At 34.0% G+C, this 22,213-nt stretch overlaps 1 protein-coding gene across 6 annotated transcripts in view; it reads right to left on the minus strand.

The window, feature by feature from the left end:
• Shab (Shaker cognate b) overlaps window positions 1-22,213 on the minus strand; it is a 397,151-nt gene that overhangs the window by 110,733 nt on the left and 264,205 nt on the right. For all 6 annotated transcript variants that reach the window (XM_067789095.1, XM_067789094.1, XM_067789092.1 and 3 more), the window contains one exon: window positions 17,476-18,319. In XM_067789095.1, coding sequence (XP_067645196.1) covers window positions 17,476-18,319 — 844 coding nt within the window. The remainder of the gene's footprint in view (window positions 1-17,475; window positions 18,320-22,213) is intronic.

The raw sequence follows: 22,213 nt of genomic DNA on the forward strand, positions 1-22,213 counted from the left end.
TCCTGAAACATTTTGAACGGTCTGCGAGATCTTGAGGCAAAAACCCCGGATCTTACCGAAATGGCCAACACGTTGATTTCCTTAAATATATACAAACAAAACCTTTCCTAAATACTATTTTTTTAAACAGAAAAAACAAGCTTTTTAAAGTAGGAAAAACGGCGTATGCCGGCGCGCCGCGCACGCCACCACCGGCGGTATATAATAGAACGTACGCCGCCGCCGCCGATAAAGTGATCGGCGTAAACCTCTACTAACTATGGCATCAGCTGTTCAATTTTCCACGCTTGCTATCATTGATAAATTTTTGCACGATACGTTGGGAGCTATTTAAATAAAAGTAAATATAAAATTATTACAAAATCCATAAGAATTCCACTAAAGCCCCATTCCCAACACTCTGTTGCAACACCCTGGGCAAGAAACCTTAAAGTGGCACAAACCTGCAAAATATTTGGAATGGATGACCTATTTTTACGGGCGCGCAAACTGCCTTCTACTTCTGTTAAGACATACTCTATGCGAGTTTCGTCAACTTGTTCATTTCAGTTTATATAAAAGGCAACAGAGGTTGCAGAAAACATTTTATTATTACAGCTTTTAAAAACTTTTGCCACTTTTACGTACAAGACAATTGAATTGTTAGTACCTACGTTTTGTTTTGCTACCTGTTTCGTATAGATTCACAAAAATTTGTAAACAAAACTCCACTGTCATTCATTCATTCAAACATCTATCGGGCGTGTGGAAATCGTAATATGAAATCTGATTTTCTACGATACGCTAGCAAGGCGTTTATCGTCTATCGTATCACAATAGGGGTGTAAGTCTTATATAAAAATTAAGTACGTTGCGTCAGAAGTAGTAGAAGGTGGTGTTTGTTTTTTAAAAATTAAAGGATCTTTTATAGGATAAACAAGTAAGGACGGGATTTTCTTCGGCTATGCCGAAGACTTCATACCTTTAATAAATGGGGCTGAACAATAATCTTTTCCCATTCGTAATACCAAATAATCAGCTGTATAAGCTATGAAATATACAGTGAACAGATGTACATACCTAACCGATTTTTAAGATAAGTGAATAAGAGAAAAATTGGAGGGTACTTTGAGTGAGGATGCTAAGTTTCATGTTTTTCGTGGTCTGCATGAAATAGCTGTGACCATGAATCATTTATCTCAACAATATATGACGTAAACGCACGTATTTGATGAAATCTGAAGCTTCTAGCCGTTAAAAAGGGGCAGAAATGATAGTTTATAAGGAGTATATATATACGACCGATCTCTATGATTTCAGACAATAAAATATGTTATATACGTAAGAATTTGGTAAAATTAGATGTGTAGCTGTTAAAATGGGGCAGAGATTACGAAAAGTTTCTTATCTGAACAATCCGTTGTATGGGATACATAACATATATACGACCGATATCTATAATTTTTTCAGACAACAATATATGCTATATACGTAAGCATTTGGTGAAATTTAATGGTTATAGCTGTTAAAATGGGGCAGAAATTGCGAAAACTTTCTTATCTGTATAATCGGTTGTAAAGGATATATGCTACACATATATACGATCGATCTCTGTGATTTTTTCAGAAAACAATACATGCTCTATACGTAAGCATTCGGTGAAATTTAAAGCCTCTAGCTGTTAAAATGGGGCAGTAATAACGAATAGCTTCTTATCTGAACAATCGGTTGTGGGGGATATATGCCACACATATATACCACAGATCTCGTTCATTTTTTCAGACAACAACATGTGCAGTATACGAAAGCATATGGTGAAGTTTGAAATTTCAATATGATAAATTGAGGAAGATTTGACAAAAAACCTCTTTTCTGAAAAATCAGGGGATATATGCTATAGTGTCCCGCTCCATACGGTTCCGACAAATGTCTACTCGGACACCTTAATATACCCGCTCACTAAATTGTGTTAAGATATCTCAAAAATCGAGGGATTGGTTTGCATACAAACAGCCAGACGGACATGGCTAAATCAACTCAGCTCTTCATCCTGATTATTTCGGTTTATTTATTGGTGGGTCTATCTATTTCTCTTTAAGGACTAACAATTTTGAGATTCGTGACAAATTTAATATACCATTTCATTTTCATGTAAGTTATTAAAAGCTTGATTTTCCTCAAAGGAAAAATTTAGTCCAACCATACAATTATGTACAAATTTACAGGAACATGAAATATGTATGGTATGCCGCAAGTAACCGAATTGTTTGTTAAGTGTGATCCCGTATATCCTGAAAATAATAATAATAATAATATTTTTTCGCGATATATAACCAGTGAAATTAAGCCCGCTTCTCTTGCAATATGTTACGTTTTAGTTTTGGGAACACCACTTTTGCTGATTGATTAGAATGCTGTTTTTCAATATTCCCATTAATTTGTCATCCAACATGTTTTCTGCCGATTCCGGACCATCTACTAAGACAGGTGACTTTTTTCTGAGTAACTTTTCATGGCAAAAATACAATCAAAGGGTTTGCGAAGCCACCAAACCAATTTGATGTAAGTTGTGCGCCCGCTTTTCAAAAAAGAATAACAAATATACTTCGCAAATTTAACAGTAACTTCCGGGTAGTCGTTACCTCAGCTAACAATTTTAAGTACTCCAAACACTGGTAGCGAGATATAGGAGAAATATGTAAAATTGAAAAATTTGATTACAAATACAATAATTCCGGAATACGTGATCTGTTCTCATTTGTTTATGGAGTGATATCCCAAACAGCAGTCGATATATATGGGGTATTCCATCCCATTTCGACCAATTTTGAATCCGACCCCTTTAGAATTGGCTGAAAGTTTTTCTTCTTTTTCTAGCTTACGAAAGACGAGAATTTTTTCAAATTTTTTCATCCAACTCAAAAAAAATTATGAATTAAAAAAAAAAAACACCGTTTTTGTTTTCAAAATGCTATAACTTTTTCAAAAATTGACCGTTCGGGATCTTTTTTTTTTTTTTAAATTAGTTTTTAAATGTACTTTTCGGAAAAAATTCAAAAAAATTTTTTAAGTTTGTTTTTTTGTAATTTTTCAATTTTTCGAGATTTTTCGAATTTCGCCCTTTTTTTCTCATATAAAACTTCAATCAATTCTGCAATCATCCCCACTAATCCCGGAGTAGGCCGAGAATTTTTTTTTATTTAATTGAAAAAAAACCTTAAAATTTTGTTTGTATTTTTTCAGAAAAGTACATTTAAAAACATTTAAAAAAAAAAAAAATGATCCCAAACGGTCAATTTTTGAAAAAGTTATAGCATTTTGAAAACAAAAACGGTGTTTTTTTTTAATTCATAATTTTTTTTGAGTTGGATGAAAAAATTTGAAAAAATTCTGAAAAACGTCTTTCGTAAGCTAGAAAAAGAAGAAAAACTTTCAGCCAATTCTAAAGGGGTCGTGTTTAACATTGGTCGAAATGGGATGGAATACCCCATATGTAAGTATGTAAATACAACAATTTTGCATAGCTCACAACAGTCATTATAAAATTAGCTGCTGTTTTAACAATTTTCTACTCAATAAACCCAACACTTAAAATCGCACAGTGTTTCCCACTTCTCTCCAAGTTAAGGATAAATACGTTTTGAGTTGTATATTTTGTACGCAGTTAAATAACAATAATTTGTTAACTTTAGTAAATCGTAAAAAGTTCACGAATTTTTCTACCTAATTCCTCTAAAAATCTAGTAGAATAAGACTGAAAAACTTACGAAAAGCATTCAAAACTAATTTAAGTTTATGGGGTGAATCTGCGAAAGCAAACAATAAATACAGATTGGCAACATAAGCTTAAATGAAAATTTTGAAAAAAATGTTCAAGCAAATTTTAAGCAAACAATGGCCAATATAGAATTTTAATTGCAAAATTACAATGCCTCTTAATAGTAAAATATAAAATTAAGTAGTATTTAACATTTTATGTAATTAACTGTGTGCCACTGCCAGAGAGAGGCAGGCATGAAGTATGCCAATAATGAAAGTAATAGAGTTTCACAGTAGGGCTCTTAAAACTATTCGAATATTTCGTTTAATCAAGTACTCGAATATTCAATTCAAGGTATTTCTGTTATTCGATTTTTGTGTTTTTGAAGTGTTATTCGTCCAAAAATATTACGTATATGCCAAGCATGTACTACAAGTCGTCGGCTTAGAGATAAAACCTACTAAGTAGCACTTTTTTCAAAAAAGACTTTAAACTATAAATGCAGGACAAACGACAACAACAGATCAGAACGAAAATCGACACTGATGATGGCCCAACGCCGATACCGGTTTGTCTCAAAACCAAATTTGACAATGGATGACGGAAAATCGTTCCAATATACATCACTCTTTGATGGAGTTTGGTAGAGCAGGTGCTACACTGCATGAACCAGGCATAGATGTAAAATCAATTATTGGACACACACACAAAGAAAATCAACTTTATGATGAGTTCACTTCCAGCATGTTTGTCCTCTAATTCGATGTTATATCGCTTGTCTTATTGTGAAAAGATGTAATTCAAAATTGAAACTTGTTGTGAAAACGCAAAGAAAGTTTAATTTTTTCATACAACTTTATTACAAAAATTAATTTCAAAGACCTTTCATCTTTGCCGCTAAGAGTATCCTTTTTGGCGACTAAAATCATAAAATCTGGAATAACTAAAATTTTGGATTACATTTGTTTACAATTAAACATGCGTTGCCTTTTTTGTTGAGCCTTCGTTAATTTGAACGCTTACAAAGCTAGGCTTGGTTTCCTCCAAGAGCGGTGCCGCTATGTTACGACCGAAAAAGAGCGGCTGGTATACTCATCGTTTTCAGTGGCACCGCTTTGTTGGAAATTACGCACAGTTACGGTAGACGATGCGCAAAATTTAATTTTACATTATTGCGTGTTCTTTTTGATTTTTTATTATTATTTTTTTTAAATAAGCGTGCAAGAAAAAAATTTTATTCCAAAGTGTAGTTTTTTTTTATAAATAGTTTCAAATATTTAACAAAATGTTCACCGCTTTGACAATAGCGGTGGGAAAAAACGGTGAGGAACGAGTTTCTACCGCCATAACGGCCGCTATATTACGTTACGGTGAACTTCACCGTCTTCTTAGTTTTCATATAATTACTTTTACATTGCATCATTTTTGACAACGCAACTACTGTACCGCTACGTAGCGGCCGCAATATACCGGCACCGCTTTCGAGAAGCCAAGCCTTTAGGCCCCCTTGCTGTACGACAAGTTAACTTTTTAACTCAGAGCTAACCTAGCATGAAGGGTTAAACTCATCCATTAAATTTTTTTTTTTTTAAATTAACTATGAGCTTAAAAAATAACTTGCCGTTAAGCAAGTGGGCCTTATAATAGTAAATTTTCCTTGAATAGAAATTCTTTATGCTTTCCGATTCTTGTAAGAGTCAGCATACAAAAATTTCGAAAAAATCAATGTTTTTGTAACAATGTCAAAAAATGGTCAATATCATTTAGTTTAAAATTTTTGGGAACCGTTTGGTGGTCATCGTGAATATCTTTAGCCTAAGAAGAGGAGAAGAAAGGGGGAAATTCATACTTTTCAAAGATGCTGAGATGTGATGAGTGACAATCATTTGACATTAGAGCCTTGAGCATCGATTTCTTGAAAAAGTTGTGTGGAATTCAGGAATATTATAAAAAAATTTTCGTTCGCCTCGGTTTCACCAATTGCGTGCGAATTTTTCAGAAGCAATTTATTGATCACCCTATATAGTTTCAACAAGACAAAATCCATGGTTCAACTATATGGTTGGCTCATCTGTACAATAACAAAATATGTCTGTTCAAATTGTCAAAATCTGTGTATTGCTATTGGTGCGAATGGTATGGAATGGAAACATAAAACTTAGCAGTTTTTGTATGTGTAAGAAAATGTTGCCATTGTGTTGGTTACATTTTGAGTTTGCCATCTCCTTTTGACAATGCCATCGATCATGCAATGAAATAAATAAAATCAGCTGATGAGATGAGCCAACCATATAATTGAGCCATGACAAAATCTGGGAAAAAATCGAAATGTGAAAAACTTGCTTTTTACTCTTCTATTATTACACAAAATGTGTCTAAATTGTATGTTGTCGGGACTTATTGTCTCGATATTGATTGGTCAAAATTGGGTTATGTCTGCATTTTAACTTATTTTGTTAGAATCTGTGAAAACTATCGGAGTCATGAATGTCTTGTTGGGATTATGAGGTGCATCCGTTTGAGATTATAGCTAATTATTATCAAAATTATAGCTAATTATTAACAAAATTCTACATTGCTGAAAGTGTCTTTGTCACTAAATCTGTGTACATAGAAATCGTTAGCTAGAGCTATAATTGTTCATAAAAGTATAAAAATAGGTTAATTATTTGCAGCGACATCTGTATCCCATGTATAAGTTTCTATGTCCTTTTCAATGATGCTTCAACTAAATTTTATTAAATAGGTACATATTACTTTTTATAGAGCTACATATTTACACCACTACTAGTTATCTGCGAAATTCAAGTCGCATTATAAACCAATTATCGTCGGTGCATCTGCAACTTTGTTGACTCTATATATGCCAGTCAAGCTACTCAAGCATTATCCATACTCCATGTATCTAAGATCAAATACTAATATGTATGCAATTTGCATTGAACGAAATTACTCTGCCAGAAAAAAATGGCCGACGACCCAATACAAACGTTAAGCATGACTGCACTGCTTTGTCCACGCCGTAAACAAACAAACTTCCACGTTTAAAATTATTTATCGGTTTTCATTCAACTATTTACACCAGATATCGAGAGAATATATCGCGCGCTCTCTTTTTTGCAGTTACACCGAAGATATACTCATATATTTGGCAGATATATCTCTAAAATTTATATTTGGTGGTGAAGTTACCGCATTAACTAATCTTATTTATAATCTGGTAATATATATCTTCAAGGCCGGAATATTTAACGATATCAATGATTGATTGTCATACAAATTTTGAATTTATGCCAAAAAGACTCGATTTTGGCCAATATGCATCGACCGAACTGTAAAATTCGAGAATTTTTCGATGGCATATTGTAGTTACGCTGTGCAGGTTGTATGCAAAAGTTATACCATAGCTCGGGCAAAATAATGAAACTAATTAATAAATAAATAAATGGAAGTCGTGACAGCCCTCGAAGAAATTTTAGGCTGAGCTTATCTTCCAATTTTCGTCGTGCCCCTTTTTAATTTTTCCTACAAATTGGAGGGACGGGACCTACTTGTTTTATACCGACCCCTAACGGCTACTGCAAGCCAGATGTGTTTTCACTGAGATGCTTTTTATGGCAGAAATACACTCGGCTGCTTGCCAAGCACTGTCGAGGGCCAACTCCGCTTAGAAACATTATCTTCTAATTGAAAAAACTTGTTTCTAAAAGTGTGATGTTGCTTTGCCCGGGGCGTGAACACAGGATCTTCGGTGCCGCCAATGGAACTACATAGGTGTTTTATTATTGAAGTTGCGAGACGATTTCTGGAACACGTAGAGATTATCACTTTACAACTTTGTAAATATTTCGTAGATATTTCAAAAGATTTTCGAACTTAAATATGGGTATCAGTTGGGGATCTTTATAGGATAGCTCACAATGTTTGGGGATTAGTTTGAGGTCTTTTTTGCATAGATTTTCTTAATATCCTGTAACACATTCCGTAGCGTTTCATAATGATGTATGTACCGCTTCGGGGTTAGTTCGGATATCTGAAAAGTTATTTTAGGTATAATTCCGGATGTATTTGGGACCCTATCGGGTCCATGTTGCGCTGATTTTTGAGCTGTAATATAATATATAATATATATATAATTTCGAAACTAATTGAGAAACACTTCTTTGGGTTGTTATACTTATGTAAATAATAACCAATTTTGATGAGTTTTCGGTTTGTTATCGTCTTTTTATCCAAGTGTTACCGGTATGTAATCGAAAAATTTTATTACCGACGCGATAACGGCTTGTTATTGGCAGGTTAACGGATTGTTATCATTACCAACGGTTATCGACTTGTTAACAGTTTTCCAAAGAAACACGATAATTCGTCGACAGCATTTCGGTAAGAAATCGACAACAAGCCGATAGCTCGTCTATAACAAATCGACAAAACGCTGATAGACCGTCGATAAAAATCAATAATTTGTCGAGTACAGCTGTTATCGTTGACAAATTAGTCAACAACAAATCATTAAAATGGCGATAACGAATCGATAACAAGTCGATAGCTCGATCGATAATAATGTAGGTTCAGATAATTAGAGAACGAAGTTTTCTCAACTCTTTCTCCCGGAAATAAACCGAAATTACCTCAAAATCTTGCTCAGGCTAATCCGCTTCATAGGGTCGAATGGAAGTTTGTCCCAATGAAGTTCGAACCATGAGAATGAGGCACAGAATGGATTAGGAAAAAGGCATTGGCAATAAAAGATTATAAAACAGAGAAAGGGAGAGAGAAAGGGACAGGAGATGATAAAAAGGAGTCTGGGAGGAAATAGAAGAGAGTGGTAAGGAGATAAGGCGTAAAGTACGGGGCGGGGACAGCGAAGGAAATAGCTAGAGACAGGCTGAGCATGGAAGATAATTAGAGAACTTTGTTTGATGATGGGGAGAGGTTGAGATATAAAGGCAAAAAGGAAAATTTTTAGCTGAAGAGCAAAGAGATGGGTAAATGAACGAAGATTAATATAGGTTGGGAAGCTAAAAGGTGATTGGCAAGTTCGAAGTTGTATGTAATTTGAATATTGGTATCGTGCCAAGCCCCGTCCATTTGTCAATAGCGAAAGCCTCAAAAATTTATTGGCGGGCCATACTTTTTAAACTTTTTCAAAACTTTTTTAAATCTGCTCCGAAAATTAACCATTATTTACAAATACCACTATATTTAGAAGAAGGAACTTCAATAGCACTGGCTCACTAAATAGTCATTACATTTGCTATATCTTTATTATATTCATTTCTTTTAAAAGTTAAAATATATAAAAAAACAAGTAAGGAAAGCTAAGTTCGGGTGTAACCGAACATTACATACTCAGCTGAGAGCTTTGGAGACAAAATAAGGGAAAACCACCATGTAGGAAAATGAACCCAGGGTAACCCTGGAATGTGTTTGTATGTCATGGGTATCAAATGAAAGGTGTTAATGATTATTTAAAAAGGTGTGGGCCTTAGTTCTATAGGTGGTCGCCTTTTAGAGATATCGCCATAAAGGTGGACCAGGGGTAACTCTAGAATGTGTTTGTACGATATGGGTATCAAATGAAAGGTGTTGGTGATTATTTGAAAAGGGAGTGGGCCTTAGTTCTATAGGTGGACGCCTTTTCGGGATATCGCCAAAGAGGTGGACCAGAGGTGACTCTAGAATGTGCTTGTACGATATGGGTATCAAATGAAAGGTTTTAAAAAAAATGAAATAAATGTAAGGCGCGATAACCTCCGAAGAGATCTAAGGCCGAGCTTCTCTTCCAATTTGCGTCGTGCTCCTCTTGATTTTCCCTACATATTGGCCGGACGGGACCTACATGATTTTATGCGGACTCCGAACGGCATCTGCAAGGCAGATGAGTTTTCACTGAGAGCTTTTCATGGCAGAAATACACCCGGAGCGCTTGCCAAACACTGCCGAGGGGCGACCCCGCTTAGAAAAATTGTCTTCTAATTGAAAAACCTTATTTCTAAAATTTTTGATGTTGCTTTGCCCGGGGTTTGAACCCAGGGCATCCGGTGTGGTAGGCGGAGCACGCTACCATCACACCACGGTGGCCGAAAGGTTTTAATGAGTATCTTAAAAGGGAGTGGGCCTTAGTTCTATAGGTGGACGCCTTTTCGGGATGTCGCCATAAAGGTGGACTAGGGGTGATTAGAATTTGTTTGTACGATTTGGGTATCAGATGAAAGGTGTCAATGAGTATTTTAAAAGAGTTCTATAGGTGGACGCCTTTTCGAGATATCGCCATAAAGGTGGACCAGGGGTGACTTGGGTATCAAATTAAAGGTATTAATGAGGGTTTTAAAAGGGAGTGGTGGTAGTTGTATATGTGAACGCGTTTTCAAGATATCGACCAAAATGTGGACCAGGGTGACCCAGAACATCATCTGTTGGATACCGCTAATTTATTTATATATGTAATACCACGAAAAGTATTCCTGCCAAGATTTCAAGGGTTTTTTATTTCGCCCTGCAGAACTTTTTCATTTTCTTCAACTTAATATGGTAGGTGTCACACCCATTTTACAAAGTTTTTTTCTAAAGTTATATTTTGCGTCAATAAAGCAATCCATTTACCATCTTTCGTCCCTTGTTTCGTATTTGGTATAGATTTATGGAATTTTTTTCATTTTTCGTAATTTTCGATATCGAAAAAGTGGACGTGGTCATAGTCGGATTTCGTGGCTTCAACCTATTTCGCCCATTTTCACGGAAAATAGTTATCGTCGTAGAATCTATGCCTCTACCAAATTTCACAAGGTTTGGTACATTTTTGTTCGACTTATGGCATTAAAGGTATTCTAGACAAATTAAATGAAAAATGGCGAAACTACGCCCATTTTGAAATTTTTTTTTTTTTTTTTTGTATTTGGTTGCACCATATCATTACTGGAGTTGAATGTTGTCATAATTTACTTATATACTCTAAAGGTATTAAATTTTTTGTTATAATTTGACTTAAATTTTTTTTTTTTAAAGTGGGCGCGTTCTTCATCCGATTTTGCAAATTTTTATTTAGCACATATATAGTAACAGGAGTAATGTTCCAGCCAAATTTCATCATGATACCTTCAACGACTGCCAAATTACAGCTTGCAAAACTTTTAAATTACATTCTTTTAAAAGTGTGCGGTGCCACGACCATTGTCAAAAATTTTACTAGTTTGCTGTTCAGCGCCATAATGTCAACCTACCTACCAAGTTTCATCGCTTTAGCCGTCTTTGGTAATGAATTATCGCACTTTTTCGGGTTTTCGAAATTTTCGATATCGAAAAAGTGGGCGTGGTTATAGTCCGATATCGTCCATTTTAAATAGCGATCTGAGATGAGTGCCCAGGAACCTACGTGCCAAATTTCATCAAGATACCTCAAAATTTACTCAAGTTATCGTGTTAACGGACAGACGGACGGACATGGCTCAATCTAATTTTTTTCGATACTGATGATTTTGATATATGGAAGTCTATATCTATTTCGATCCCTTTATACCTGTACAACCAACCGTTACCCAATCAAAGTTAATATACTCTCTGTGCAAGCTGCGTATAATTAGAGGCGCCCGCCAATCTTTAACTATTTTACCTGAATAATTTAAATCTAGCCCTGAAAATACATTTGTATGTACGATTATTTACAAATGCTAATAAACTTATAACTAATTGCATTTTAATTGTCCAACTAAGTACGTGATTGTATCGGCGAGAGTGGGTACTAAGCCAAATATTTACATTTTATTACTTCCAAAGCTTGAAACTAAGCAAGAAGGTGAGAGAAGAATTAACAAATACGCTTGTTTGTTTGTATTCACCTGCGATTATTACGCCCAATGGCTCTTTTCCTATATTTGGTGCTTTATGATTTTTACCTTTCGGATGTACGACATTTGTTTGTTTGCCTACAAGATACACACACACATATACACATAAGTATGTAGCGTTATAAGCTGACTTTTACATATTGTACAAAGGCTTAACTATACATATGCAAGTAGTAGTAGTGGTAGTAGGTAGATACATATGGAGGTACTATAAAAAAATACTTAAGTAGCTTGGGGGCGCACTTAATTGCGCTGAGTGATGTCATTTGCACTTTAACTAAGTTCCTTTCGGTTGGAATAGTGGAAAAAAATATAAAGAAAAAACTAGAAGAGAAGCATTTTACACTTGAAAGTTAGATAATCAACTGAAACGCTGCTTAAAGCCATTTTGTTTTTGCTAAGCTACTTTGTGTTAGCATTATTTTTTGTACATAGCACGCTTTGATATTTTGCTACTTTCTATTTTACACGTTTTCGTATTGAAGTTGTTGTTTGTGTGCTTAAACTACGACTATGTGCGCCAAGTTTTTGTTGTAATTTTTTTGTTTTCTGTAAGTTGTTTTATTGTTTTTATTGTTGTTAAATTTTTTGTATAGTTTTTTGTTGTTGTTAAATTTTTTTGTGGTACGGTCTATTATTAAATATGTGTCTGTTGGTGTTGTTGCCTATTGGTGCAGCGCTTAAGATTGGCTTATGGTCACAAAACACAGACTTAATGCTATGCTAATACGATACTTAAAGTACGGAGGTGTTTTGCTTAATTAATCTACTTAAAGTGATTTGGCAATTAGGCAGGAACAATTAAATTTGTGTAATAGTACATGGTGACAAAACAATTAATTGTGTAAAAAGACGATTATAAATCCGTTATTAATATTTCTGATCCCTGCTTAGCTGTAAAATTACTAATGCACGTTGAAGTTTTACGCATCACGCATCAAAAATTTAAGGACCTCACGGAGTTATATTAGCAGCAACGCACTGCCGAGCTTATCAAGCCATAGATAGGGGTTATTATATAAGCTGTCTAAGGGCAAAATAACCTACCAGCATTATGCACGGAAGTTAAGACAGCTTCTATACTAAAGGCAAGGAAAGCCTTTGACTCAAAGCCGAACTTTCTTTTCTTCTTAAAATTTAAGAGAGACTCCTGGAAGAATTCATCAAAAGATCGATTGACTCCGAAACTGCTCTTCACACCTTGATTTCTGTCATTGATAGGTCGCTCGACCTCGAAGAGTACACACTGGTGCCGTTCTTGGATAAATAATGTCTCTATAATAGTGTTTTTTCCGGAGGTTATCACTTCGGCCCTAACGAAATTGCAAATTAAGGCATGCAATCTTAAGGCGGCGGTATTATCAGCGCTGAATCTTATACCACCGAAGGCTGATGATAGAAGCCCTGCTTTCAACGATAAAGTTAGGTATTTGGGACTCGTTTTGGATAGGAAAATACTATGACTGAGCTAAAATAGCAAATTGTATCTCGTGGGGCTTTTTCCCAAAGTATTCCATTGGATCTACACTACATTATATTGTATGGTGTTCCGGTGTGGTGGACGGTCACGGGCCACGAACCTCGACCGTTTACAAAGAGTCCAGAGAAGTTAAGAGCTCTGCACTAACAACGCTGTTATCTCCACTCAAATGAAGGCGCTGAACACTATTATGCACCTACCAACACTGGATTTGGTAGTGGAAATAGAAAATAGCTGTTATCCCGAATTGAACAAAGTGGCATTTGGAAGAATGCAGGAAGTGGTCATTCTGCGATTTCTGGCACCAAAACTTCAAATGCAATACCAGTATTCACTGATCATTGCACACCTAATAATTTTTCTCCAGGAATTACACAGCGCGCATTCTATCAGGACAACAATGGGCAAAAAGATAACGAGCTCTTCAGGGTGGCATATTTTCACTTGACCTGGAAGTAGAGATCTCCTTTCGCCTTTTCGACCATTGTAGCGTGTATCAAGCTTATATGTTAGCATTCCGCGGCGCTGTAAATCAGTTAATGCCTGTGCTTGGAGAACAGAAAAGGGTGCAAAATATTGTCGGAGAGCCAGGTTGCGCTTAGAGCCTTATATTCATGTGCCGACAAGATAAAGTCGACCACTGAATACCGCAGGTCTCTAAATGAGATGGTCCAGTACTTAAATATCACCCTAGTATGAGTACTTGGATACAGGGAAACTGAAGTCAACTATAGAGCTAAAATCAGGGCAAATATACGCTGGTCAGCACTGCGAGTCATTAAAGCTGGTTTAGACTTTATATAATAAAGGACGCATTAACAGCGTTTGAGTCGGTATGAGTCAGGCCAATTGACCATGAAAAAGGTTGTCACTGGTCACTGTTTGATGGGTACTTAAGCACCCCGCCAGGTGGGGCAATGAATATTACGAGATCCTCTTTCTCTTTTTTTTAATTTTTCCCAAAAGTTGGCGGGTCCCATGTAGTTTCCTTATCTATGCCGTCTCCGAACGGCAGCTCCAGGTCAAATGAATTTTAACTGAGTAGCTTTTTATGACAGAAATATATTCGTAGTGTTTGCCAAATCACTGCCGAGTGGCGACCACTTCGAAAAGTAACACACTAAAAATATCCCCCTTTCTATACCTTGTTTTGAATAATAAAAATCCCTAAGAAAGCTAATTGAAAGCACTGCTTGAAAAACAAATTAAGGCAAATAAATGCCTTTGCGATCACCACTATATAGATTTTCATAGTCCAGAAAATTTATTTGTTCTTTCTAAATAAAACTCAGTTTAAGTGACTCGCCTTTCAATGCTTTTTAAACTGGGAAGTTGTTTTTTACAAATGCTCAATTGTCCGTTCCCACCACAGTCGAGTTTATGCCATAGACTGTCTCAAAAACAAACACAGCAGCTGCTGTATGTTTATGTTATTACAACAACAATCATATATATTATTTCTAATTGCTGTTTTTATATACGGGTCCCTTTTTCGCTCTTATTTGGAATTCAAATCTATATTAAAGTTTTCGTTGTAAAAATGGAGATTTGGGCTATTAGCGAGCTTTGGGCAATTTTGATCGTAGAGCTTTTGTTTAGCTATATTTTATTAAAATAATCTGTTAAAAATAAACAATTGTGAGCACACAAAGAAATCTATTTGTACTATGGCACTATTGTGAATATTTGCACTGCATTACTGGCAGTTACTATCATACGCTAGATGACAGCGTAAGCTGTAAATTTTAGTTGATTGATAGAACGGCTGAAATATATGGCAATATCAAAACCTAAACTAAATACGCGAAAAATTTAAGCACTAACAATGCTATCAGATTTCATATTGGCAGGGAGATGACAACGTGGTGTTATTTTGTACAGTGGTGGCTACTTAAATAGTATGCTTTTTTACACAGTATTCATAACTGGTGAAAGAGCTAAAAAAAAACTGCTGCGTTTCCGAAAAAGCTATAACATTTTCTAATAAATAGTTGAAATTTTGATGTAAATTTTTTGAAAGTAAAAGATGAATGCGGGATCTTATCAAAATCTTTTAGAAATTGTTGTAGGACCACTCCCAATGCTTTCATATATTATTCTGGGAATGGATCTTAATATGATCGGCCAGCATAATCTCAAGTTTTTTTAGTTTCATGTGAGCTTTTGCAATGGCTTACCATAACCGAAATAAACATAGCAACTCATTTTTTGAGAACAATGGTCAATAAATCCGTTTTTTTTTTGGAATTCTAAAGTTTTTTGCAATCGTATATTTCTCATAATGGAATGCTACATTTTCTTTGGGAAGGTACATTTTTTGTACCTGGCCTCTTTTTGGAATGCTTAGATGTTTGAAATCCGATCATTTAGTATAACTTTCATTAACACGTTTCCTTTGGAAAATGAATTTTTGAAGTTCTTTCTTGTATTGTTACCACTTAGTATTTAAATAACGGCAAATGGTTTGAAAACGGCAACGTTTTTTTTAGGCGGTTACTTTTTTGTAACTACTTATGTACTGCATGGAACTGCTTAGTTTCTTGTGTATGGAGTAATCATCAAAAAGTTCCTAGAATCCTGGAATCATTCCTAAAAGAGTCCGAAGACTTCCGAATAATTTCAATAAATTATTTTGAAGTTAATTAGAAATAGCCCTTGTATATCTAAAATAGTGTAGTACCTAGAATTTTAGTTGCATTTATGATTTTGAAGAAATAAAAAATAAAACGCTGCATAGCGGAATTGTTGGGCAGCACTAAAGGGTGCTTCGAAAAAAAAATTCTAAAAAGTGATTTCCTTTTTTTTAAGTGATATTTATTTATGCTTATCTTAATTTATTAAAAAAGTTTAAAATTTATAGTTAAATTAAAATTTATTCTTTTTAAGCATAAATAGTATATTTACAATTTACACATTTATCGAATTACTGTCAAAAAAAAAATTGTGATTACTACTTAAACTACTTAACAAATTCATTAGTCAAACAGCTAAATAGAAATATTGACATTATTTAATTTTTGAAAATTTCTATCATCAGAGATTTGGATTTTTTATTTATTTACATAATTAATTTGTTTTTTGAAATTTGGCGGCAATTTAATTTCAGATACAAAAAAGAGAATTTCGAAAATATAATTAATTACTCAATTAAAAAAGATAGTAAAAAACATGCAAAAGATAAAAAAAAAAATGTAAAGGGAAGAACTAAGTTAAAGACTTATTCAAGTGATCTGCAGATAAAAAAAAACTTTATTAAATAATTTCAAATAGTTAGTAAAAGTGGAAAAAACTTAGTAAATAAAATAGCAAACTAACACAAGCCGTACTTTTCGAAAATATTTACAAGTACAAATTTTTATTTTATATAAGCTGTAGCATACTAAAGTTACGCATTGTAGAAATATCAGTAGTTTTTGATTAAAAAATAAAGTCTTAAGTGAAAGATCGCTGCACGTTTATCGGCCTTATTACAGAGCTGGATTGATGAACATCCTGCTTTATATTCAAAAACGCCCTAACTCAGCTAAATACGTTTTGTATTCAGGCCAATCAGTGCTTTTGAAAATTTATTTTTAGATAGGATAGTTTTTGCAACAACTTTTAAGACCGCTTTCATTCTTCATTGATTGAGATAGAGCACTAGCCCAACTGAAGCGATCCCTTACTCAGTCTTCGATATATATTACTGTGGGAAGATTGAGTTTATTATGTTTACATAATATATTAGCCGTGCTTTTTTTACACGCGTATACGTTTCGTTTGCGCGTGAAAAAAAACGCCTATCCTCGCTTAGATAATCCTTAGGAGACCCATCTAGCGGCAGTGGTTAAACAACTAGCTACAGCTACAGGGTGTACCGTAAAGCGGAAACACAACCCTCTGTTGTATTTCTGTGTATAACATATAGCTGAATCAGTTGTGATAGATAGTGGACGCGCATAGAATTCATGGAATTAGTAGTACTAATTTTATGCGTGGCAATTTCAGAGGTGTATTTAAAGTTTGTCGCTTAGCAGTCCAAATAAAGTTTAAGCGTAAACGCGTATAGACGTGAAAAAATACACAGCTATTATATTGTGTTTATTGATTGTGTTAATTTTTGTTATGCATGTAGAAAATTCATAAAATGTTAGTAAATCAATACCTTAAATCTGCGTTTATGTAATTTTAAATAAAATGTTTGTTTAAATGTTTTTTGTTTTTTCGTGAAGATATACTCATGAGCAAACGTTGTATGTGTACTATGAAGTTAAAAGGTGATATAAACGCACATACATAGAAATGTGTTGATAATATGCAAATATACGTATATAAATGTTCAAAAATAGTTATATTTAAATAGCATTTAATTTTTTTTATAAGCAATAATTTTTTTCATATTTAAATTTCTAATTAAATTTTTTACGCACCTGTATCCACAATGACATCTATGAGATCCATCGATTTGGCAAAGGCATCTTTCAAATTGATATGATGAAATGATACGATGCTACCTTCACGTTTAGCACGATCGAGCGCCTCACGTCGTTTGAGCGCCTTCTCGCGACGCATCTGATTCTTATAAAATTCAGCAAAATTGTTAACGATGATGGGAATAGGCAAAGCGATTACCAGAACACCGCATATGCAACACACAGTACCAATAACCTTTCCCAGTGCAGTAGTGGGATAGATGTCCCCGTAGCCAACAGTTGTCATTGTAATACCCGCCCACCAAAATGTTTCCGGTATTGAAACGAATTTTGTATCCTTTTCATCCTTTTCGGCAAAATATGCCAGCGAAGAAAATATGAGAACGCCCATGGCCAAAAACAGCATTAGTAGACCGAGTTCCTTATATGAATTACGTAATGTAAAGCCTAACGACTGCAGGCCCGTTGAATGACGGGCCAGCTTAAGGATTCGCAGGATGCGCATGATGCGAAATACTTGCACCACCCGGCGCACATCCTGGAACTGGTCCGTTGCATTTTTATTTGTCTCCAATAAAAATAGGGAAACAAAATATGGGAGTATTGCCAATAAATCGATTATATTTAAGCCGCCCTTAAAAAATTTCCATTTATCCGGTGATGCACTAAACCTAAGTATATATTCTAAGGTGAACCACGATATGCAAACGGCTTCAACCATAGCCAATTGCGGATTATCAGATGGTGTACCATTCTCACTGTGTTGTAGTTGTGGTAGGGTGTTCAACGTCAGGGCTATGGTAGACAGGACTATAAATAGTATGGATATCACTGCGATAACCTGTTGAGAAGAATTTTCAATTCAATTTCAATTCAGACGTTTTCATGTTTTGTTTGTTTGTTTGTTCGTTATGCAACAAACAATTTTTTGTTAACTTCTTATCTTATTTTTGAGGCTATACACTTATGGTATTTAGAATTTATATCATATTTTTGTAAATATTTGAATTTTTGTCCCAAACACTATATGTTTCTAGATATTTTATTTATATTGCGCTAGTCTAGTAAACAAGTTCCTAAATAAATATTAACCTTAAATCCTAGCATAAGACCTAAGGGCGTTTGAACTAAACAATTTTTAAAAATAAAAAGCTGATTTGAAAAAGATAATAGTGTTGGCAAGTTTTTCGCATTGTTTTGCAGGGTTAGGCTTTTATAAGCTTTTAAGCACACTTCACCTTTTTTGTTTCTGTAAGGCTGTCGTGCTTATGTTTCGAGAAAAGAATTTCATGCAGTCAAGGCGCTGGAATTGTTGTTGGTTACTTTGCGTCAAGTCACACAAATCGTTCGTAGGCTACTTAAGATTATTTGCAATACATCAAACCAGTTCCAAAGTATATGATTTTCCAACTAATATATATTGAGAGATATTTGCAGAGGCTGGATTTGCATGTTGGGTGGGAAGTGAGCTTTTGTATGATTTCGAGATTTGTGTTGCAAGAGGGAAGTGATTTTGAAGAGAGTAGTGATTATCAACTTTTATAGTGACTTGTACTTGGACGTGATGTTTCGAGGTGAGACAATTTGAAGTATTCAATACTAAAAAATTTATACTATTATTTTTTTTTTAGATTAAAAAATTTCTAAATTTTGCACTAAAAGATGTTTTATGCCTTGACTGTTGTAGGAATTTTACTGTGCAAACACAAAGGTTGACAGTTAACAAAGGGATTAACTTGACTGAGGGGAGGGCACACGACATGTGAATTACACATACAAATTCAGTGAGCGGACTGTATCACAAATACTTAAAAAATAAACATAATATGTATAAACTTACAATAATTCAAATTATTTAAATGTAATTTTACTTAAAAAATAAATACCAAATAAAACTAAAAATACATACAAATTTACACAACATAAAAAAACACAAAAATATATAAATTTTTTTAATTTTTAATATAATAACGAATATATACATATATACTTTGACATTATATATTTGTGTTTGTACAAAATTATTAAAGTGATTTAACTAAAAAAAAGAAAAAAAAATTATTTCAAATATAAATTTCTTTTTATTTGTATTTATTATTAAAATAAAAATTGTATAAGCTACATACATAAAAAATCATATAAAGTACACATGAAAACTCGTTAAGCTTATCTAAATTTACTGCTGCAGCCAGTTGCTTTTTTTTTTATCAATGAGTAGCTACTCATGGTATAGTTTAAGGGGCTCTAAGAAAACTGTTTGTCATACATAGCACCTTTTTGCTAAATTTGTAGCAGCTACTTGAATAAGATGGTGACGTTTAAGGCGCATGTGACAGCTAAACTACTTGAATTTATGAACTTTATGAAGGAGAACGAAATAGCTACATTAACTAATAACAAGTTGGCTCTTAGCCCATTATCACAACAAAAAAATATTTTATGTTATTTAGATTTGGTTTGTTAGTTCTTAATAAGTAAAGCATTTGGTCTGGAATTTTGTAGTTTCGAAATAAGTAATACAAAAAAAGTACTGTTGATATGATCCGAAATATTTTAAAAGCGATTCATAAATTCTCCCGTAACACCGAAATGATTCTGCAAACGTTGCCGAGGTGGCTAGTCCCGACAAGAGCCTGGAAACAATTCTGAATTTACCCTGCAATGCAGGAATTGTTCCGAAATAATCCCGAAATATATCCGAAATCATACGAAAACAACTATAAATGAACGAATATATTCCGCAAATGATTGCGCAAATTATTCAGATATAGTTCAGAAATCATCTCGGAAAAGTTTTCAAATTAACCTGAAATGATATGTAAGTTATCCCAAAAAAATTACTGGAGCTATTTCGAACATAGTCCGGCAACGGTCTACAAGTAGATCCCTAGTTATCTCCAAATACTTCCTACATAATTCTTGAAAGTATCCCTAATTGGTGAAAAAATGTTCTATGAAACAGTTCCACATTTTCCACAATTCTCCCCTTATGGCTTAAATTTAGATCTTCACTAATCTCCAAACACTTTCCATATGATTCTAAAATATTCCCGAAATGTTCCGGAAAATTATCTAACATTTTTTGGAATGCTCTGGAAAATAACCCCAAATTTTGTAAGAAAAATTTTAAATTATCCTGTGGAATATACGAAATTATCTTGAGATGGTTCCAAAATGACCGCAAAAAAAATTCTGAATTTGTCCCGAAAGTGTCTTTAACACAGTTCTGAAGCGGTCCTGAAATAGGTCCGAATTATTCTCTAAAACTCTCCATTTCAATATTAAAAGAATCCCGAAAAGATAGCAAAATGTTCAGAAAAATAGTCACCAAGTTTCAGTAAATGTTTGCCAAACTCTATTGATATGAAAAATTTTCAAGTTATACCTTAGTAGTTCCGAAATTAAGCCGAACGTTCCATAAGTGATTCCAAAAAGAATCCTGAAATTGCACGAAAACATCTCTAGCACAGTATTGAAACTTTCTTGAATTAGAAATTATCTCCTGAAACCATACCGAATGATGAAGTAATGTTCAGGAAATCAGCACCAAATTTTAAATAAACGCTTGCCGAACGGTATCGAAATAAATATCAAATGATATCCATAAAATAAAGCCGAAATATTTCTCTCGAATATTCTCGAATTATCTGGAACACAATCCTTAAATTCGTAAGCGAACTTTCAAATAATGAAACAACCACCATGATTTGAAACATTGAAAGTTTGTGAAAGTGAGGTTATGTTTCGCTGAATTTTTCTATATGAAATTTTTCAAACAAATTATTTCTCTCCCTCTAACTGTCATAACTTGAAAGACACAAAGCTTAGACTAAAACTACTGTCAACTCAAAACTTTTCAAACAAAAAATGCTTAAATTCGTAGGTTAGCAAAGAGTACATAATAAAACTAGCAATCGGGTCTGCAGTCGATTTTTAAAAAATTCAAAACAAAATTAATCGTAGTTCTTTCATGAAGGCGGGAACCTCAAGGATATTTGAATATCCCATATAATTGGCGGTTATTCATGTTTCAAATATTAGCTCAATATCTAAATTAATTTCTTGTTTGTACTGTTTTTGTTCTGTATTGTTTGTTCAAAGAAAGAAAAGCAACGAAAAAAATAACATAAATATAAATCGAACAAAGTTCTCTAAGTTCGAATAAGTTTGAATAAAGAAGTAGCAAAAAATATGCGAAAACAAGTATCTAGTAATTGGCAAAGAAAATTTTGTGTTTTTTCGAAAAAAAAAGTAACTTAGACAATCGATATTCGTAAAAATATAACTAAGCATGTTTCTTACTAGTCAAAATAATAACAACTACAAACAATGCAAGAAAATTCGTTTATGTTTGTTAATTGTATAAAAAACGGTAAATATTTATGAACATTTGGAACCATGAAACGAAGCATTTTTAAACATAAAAAATTACATGGAATATTGAACTGCCAATATTTAGATACATAAAAAAATTGAGATACACTTAGTTTGAGCACTTCATTTTTAAATAGTTTCATATCTACAATAACAACAACCTCAAAACCTTATAACAACTGTATTGTGTTGGTACTGTAACTGGTCGGGTGGGGGTACTGAAATATTGTAATACGAGCATGCACAATTGCGGTAAAATGCTTTGGGATTCTTTACTCCCCTTTTCTGGCATTTTCGCATTGTGCATTTAACTACAGATTTTCATAAGTATGCTCCTTTGTAGGTTCATATGTACACACAT

The sequence above is a fragment of the Eurosta solidaginis genome, chromosome 5 (assembly GCF_040869045.1).
Source record: "Eurosta solidaginis isolate ZX-2024a chromosome 5, ASM4086904v1, whole genome shotgun sequence".
In the NCBI taxonomy this organism is placed as follows: domain Eukaryota; kingdom Metazoa; phylum Arthropoda; class Insecta; order Diptera; family Tephritidae; genus Eurosta; species Eurosta solidaginis.